Source organism: Chrysochloris asiatica, unplaced genomic scaffold (assembly GCF_000296735.1).
Source record: "Chrysochloris asiatica unplaced genomic scaffold, ChrAsi1.0 scaffold00136, whole genome shotgun sequence".
Taxonomy (NCBI): Eukaryota; Metazoa; Chordata; class Mammalia; order Afrosoricida; family Chrysochloridae; genus Chrysochloris; species Chrysochloris asiatica.
In genome coordinates, this window is record NW_006408654.1 from 4,161,427 (window position 1) to 4,167,016 (window position 5,590).

Consider the following 5,590-nt stretch of genomic DNA (forward strand, 5'->3'; position numbering starts at 1 on the left):
CATACGTATGTTTTTTTTTGTATATATATATATATATGTGTGTGTGTGTGTGTGTGTGTGTGTGTATACACATATGTTGTTGTTGTTGTTAAGTACTGTGGAGTTGGTACTCATAGTGATCCTGCACAGGGTTTCTGAGGCGGCAAATCTTTACGGGAACAGAAAGCCTCATCTTTCTCCCACAGAACGGCTGGTAGTTGGTTGAGATTCATAGCAACCCTGTAGAGGGTTTCCAAAGAGCTGCTGGTGAGCTTGAACTGCCAACCTTGAAGTTCAAAACCGACCTTGCAGTCCAGCACATTAACCCAAAGTACCATACTAGAAGTCCTCAGGTAGGTAGGTAGGTAGGTAGGCAGATAGATAGATAGATAGATAGATAGATAGATAGATAGATAGAGATAGAGATAGAGATAGAAATACATAGAGATAGAGGTAAACAAACACATGTGTTATGTATGTGTGACTATATTTGTATATATGATGACAGATACACATATACATAAAGGCTTATTTATTATATTTTTCCTTTTTTCAATAATTCTATATAATGCTTCATTTTCATGTTACAATTTTGCTGAAATGAAACTTGAGAAGCTCCAAACTGTAAAGTGAATTTATTTTAGCCTCATGACAATTTCTGTTTAGCCTAAGCCAGGGAGCCTGATCTCAGGGTGGAGGGATCAACCCTACACTGTTGGTGATGGGCATGGCTTGCTTACAAGGTTCATTGGCCTGGTTTCTAGGTGGACAATAGAATGAACCTAAGTACCAGTGGACAATTTATATGTAAAATGCAGGCATACCGAGGTCACAGAGTCAGAACCAGTTGGCTTGCTGCTCTCTGAGTATAAATTCTGAGCATATCTAAGATACAAAACCCCCCTTGTCTAAGTGAAAATATATTTTTTCAGTGATGGCAGCACAGCAATTTCTAGAATGAATGCACAGGAGGACAAATTACCATGAGAAGAGATATTACTGACGGCATAAATCTGCGTTCATTTTTGCAAGTCTGTCCATAATCACATGGAAATAAACCCTTGTTGAAAAGTGAGACAAAAACTGTGACATCATCTGAATTTAGTGTCACTGCTCTCAGCTAAAAATTCATGAGAGCTCCCACGTTCATTTTCTTGCTTCTTAAGTTATTTTTCTACTTTATTCCTTTTCCTCATTGTAAAGCCTTCCTAGCAGCTCCATCATAATTTGAACAAAAGCACCTTTTATCTCATTTTCAATTTACCATTTTCCCACTGTGCATTTCATCATACCCAAACAGCTTTTATGCTTACTCTTTAATCAAATTGTTATGCAACATTTCATACAAATTTTGTTATCAGATATGAGTAAAAGCAGTGGCGGGGTCAAATTCTGCTTTCAGATGAGAATTCAACTAGGAACATAATCTAGCATAAGCTTCTATGAGCCAGCTTCTTTTAGAAAGACCAGAGGGTCTGCTAGTAGTGAATGAGATACCACCAACTCCAAAACCAAACCAGCTGGAGCAAAGTAGATTCCTTTCAGTTAGTAGTGGGGCACCTAACAACCTAGGATTCCTACTAGAACATCCAAGAGGTAATCAATGGCCAAAATGGACAGCTTTTAAGGTGGTGGCAACCTATGTGGCCATACAAGCACAAGACTGAGTGAGGCAAGATACAGGCATACCTTGTTTTATTGTGTTTTGCTTTCTTGTGCTTCACAGATACTGCATGTTTCACAAAGTAAGAGTTATTGCAATCTTGCGGAGAGAAAATCTATCAGTACTATTTTTCCAATAGCCTGTACTCACTTAGTGTCTCTGTCACACATTGGTAATTCTCACAATATTTCAAAGTTTTTCATAATGCTATTGCATGTGGTACTGTGGAATAAGCACTGGACTGCTAACCACAGGTCAGTAGTACAAACCCAGCAACTGCTCCTTGGAAACTCTATACCAGGTCACTCCGTGTTGGAACCTCTGGACAGCACTTAACAATGCAATTGCTGTTAATAGACAATAGTAGAGTGTAAACAGGACTTTTATACACACTGGGAAACCAACCCTTCGTGTGACTCACTTTATTGCAATATTTGCTTTGCTGCTGTGGTTTGGAACCGAACCCGCAATATCTCTAAGATATAACAGCATCTGCCACAGATAATAAAGTCACTGGAAACACAAAACTGTAACCTCAAAAACCTCTCCCTCCTATATCACCATTTTGCAATTCTTGGAATGCTCTGCTTTTGCAAAATTGCTTTCTAATTATTTCACTTCTTTTTTTCCTTTTGCTTATCTCTACAAGCTTAAAAATAATCTTCTCTTTACTTTTTCAAAAATTAATTTCTTTTTTATCAACTACAGTCAATTTTCGAATTTACTTTCATTCCTTTCAAGTGTGAATTTCTTGAATTTCTCTTGCCTCCTTCTTCCCTTTCCATTTTTACCTTCTCTTTTTTGTCTTTTGTTCTTCTCTGTTTTATATAATTTCCCTCCCTAAGTCTAGAGGAAGAACCCAAGTGAGATGGATTGGCAAAGTGGCAGCATCAATGGGCTCAAGCACGGCAACAGTTGTGAGGTTGGCCCAGGATCGGGCAGTGTTTCGGTCTGTTGTGCATAAGATTGCTATGAGTCAGTACTGACTCGATGGCACCTAACAACAACAACAACAAGCCTCTTGTGGCCTTAATCATTGCCTCTGTGTTTAACAACCCCCCATTGACTGACATGTTCTCCCTGAAAGGAGAGGGATTTGTGAATGTGGAAAACTAGCTACAAAAACCCTATTGCATTCAATTTTCAGAGCAGTCTTCTCCATTCTTCCATGGCGTCTTTTGCCTGGGATTAGGGATGGACCACTTACTACAACTCACAATGGCAAAGATCTTCAGGACTGACTTCTCACACCTTCAAATCACAGGGCAGGGCCAGGAATATTTGAGCTACTGTGTTTACACTGATTGCTAGAATTTAAAATTTTTCCTTTCACTAAAAACAAAAAGAAAAACAAAAACATACTCAAATCTGCCAGGAAAACAAAGTACTGCTGTTTTATAATATGATGAACCTGACTCATTCCCCTTGCCCCCATCTTTCTTTTTTCCACAGCATGAAACAAAAGCACACAAATAGGTTCTCGGTAGAAGGGTGCAAAAGCTTTTCTGGATTGCCCTGACCAAAGAGACTGCTCACGTAACATCAACTAAACCAGAAGTAGGATATTCACAAAAGGAAGGATGGCAAAATAGATAGGCTCTTCAGGACTCAGATTTTTATCACCTGGCATTAAAAAAGAATAGATTCTCATAAATTCACCAAGTACATTTGACTCTGTGATATTTTCCCTTAGCTTTTTGTAACACAAAGTACGAACTACACAGTTTTTTTAAAAAAATTATTTTTAAAACCATTCTTTTGTATAAGTATGGCTGTGAATTTACTTTACCTTTCTGTATTTCTTGAAGAGCAGAGGAGCAGGGACACACACCTCAATGATTAAGCACTTGAAGTTATCCTCTACCACGTGGCAGTATTTGAAAGATCATCACAATGAAAGGATACTTGTGGTCAAAGCCATACCACATTCTGAAGAGCCAAGCACTTTCTGCTTTTGTTGTGTTCTTATCCAAGTTATTTGCTTCCTGGGGAAAAACAATAAAAAAAGACAATGGATAAATACTAGAACACATTTCAACATAAAAATACATGTTTAAAATGGATGACTGGGTCCTCCCAAAAATTAGACGTGTATCTGCATTAAATGATTTCTCCAAAAGAATAAAAAGAGAACCCACAGACTGGGTAAAAATGTTTGGCAATGACATATCAGACAATGGACTACTCTCTAAAATTTAGAGAACAAATTAACACCTCAACAAGAAGACAAATAATCCAGTTTAAAAGTGGGCAAACGCCATGAACTGACACCAAAGAAGACATTCAGGTGGCTAACAAACATATGAAAAAATACTCATGATCATTAGCTATTGTTGTTGTTGTTGTTGTTAAGTGCCGTCTAGGAGTTTCCAACTTATAGTGACTCTGTATAGGATGTCTGAAAAGCAGCTTGTGAGTTTGAACCACTAACTTTGTGGTTCAAATGACCTTGCAGCCCAGCACATTATCCCACATTGCCACACCAGGACTCCACACTAAACTGAAGGAATGGCTGGTAAATTTGAACCACCAACCTTGAGGTCCAAACTAACCTTGTGGTCCGGTGCTTATCCTACAGCATCACTGTGGCACTATGGGTTAATGCGGTGGACTGCAAAGTCAGTTTGAACCACAAAGTTGGCGTTTCAAGCTCACCAGCCTCTCCTTGGAAACCCTACACAGAATTGCTATGGGTTGGAACTGACTCAATGGCATTTAACAACAACAACATTAGCCATTAGAAAGATACAAAACAAAACAACAATGAGATACTATCTTACTCCAGTATTAATAGCAAAGCTCATCAAAACAGAAAACCATCAATGCTGGCAAGGGTGTGGAGAGACTGGGATTGTCCTACACTGCTGGTGGGACATAAAATGGGTCAATCACTATGGTAAACAGTATGCTTTCTAAAAAAAAAAAAAGTTGGAAATATAAACATTGTATGACCCAGCAATCCTTCTACTTGGTATATAACTTCGAAAAATGAGAGCCATGACATGAATCGATATATGCACACCCAAGTTCATTGCAGCACTTTTCACAATAGCAAAAAGATGGAGACAGCCTAAGTGTCCATCAATGGAAGAATGATTAAACAAGCTTTGTTACATATGCACAATGAGATACTATGCAATGTTAAAAAATAATGATGAATCTGCAAAACACCTCACAACATGGATAAACCTGGAAGACATTATGTTGAATGAAACTAGTTCATTCCAAAAGGACAAATATTATATGAGATCACTATTGTAAAAAGTTAAAAGATTTTCTTGAGAAAAGAAACATTCTATTATTGTTACCATGGGAAGGGGGTTGTTGATAGGTATCATCTAGTTGGTTATGACTCACAATGACCCTATGAACAACAGAACACTGTCTAGTCCTGCACCATCCTCACATTGTTACTCTTGCCCATTGCTGTTAGCACTGTGCCAATCCATCTCATTGGGTATCTTCCATTTTTATGCTGATCCTCCACTTTACCAAGCATGATGTCCTTCTTCGGGTACTGGTCCCTCCTGATAATATGGTCAATGTATGAGAAATGAAGCCTAGCCATCCTGACTTCTAAGGAGCAGTCATTCTATTGTACTTCTTCCAACACAGATTTGTTTGTTCTGACAGTCCATGATACTTTTAATATTCTCTCCTCCAACACCATAACTCAAATGCATCAATTCTTCTACAGTGTTCCTTATTCACTGTCCAACTTTTACATGTATATGAGGTTATTGAAAATAACATGGCTTAGGTCAGGCATACTTTGTCCTCAAACGACACCTTTGCTTTTGAACATTTTAAAGAGGTCTTGTGCAACAGATTTGCCTAATGTAATGCAACATTTGTTTTCTTCACTGCTGCTTCCATGAAAGGGTGGGAAGGGAAAAGTTTTCATGGGTTAGAGGGTAGACACACGTTAACATGGTGACAGGGCAGGCA

General features: G+C 38.4%; 1 protein-coding gene across 1 annotated transcript in view; it reads right to left on the reverse strand.

The window, feature by feature from the left end:
- SLC9A9 (solute carrier family 9, subfamily A (NHE9, cation proton antiporter 9), member 9) overlaps positions 1 to 5,590 on the reverse strand; it is a 1,149,796-nt gene that overhangs the window by 209,223 nt on the left and 934,983 nt on the right. Inside the window, exon 14 of the mRNA XM_006869862.1 lies at positions 3,548 to 3,627. Within this exon, the coding sequence (XP_006869924.1) occupies positions 3,548 to 3,627 (80 nt within the window). The remainder of the gene's footprint in view (positions 1 to 3,547; positions 3,628 to 5,590) is intronic.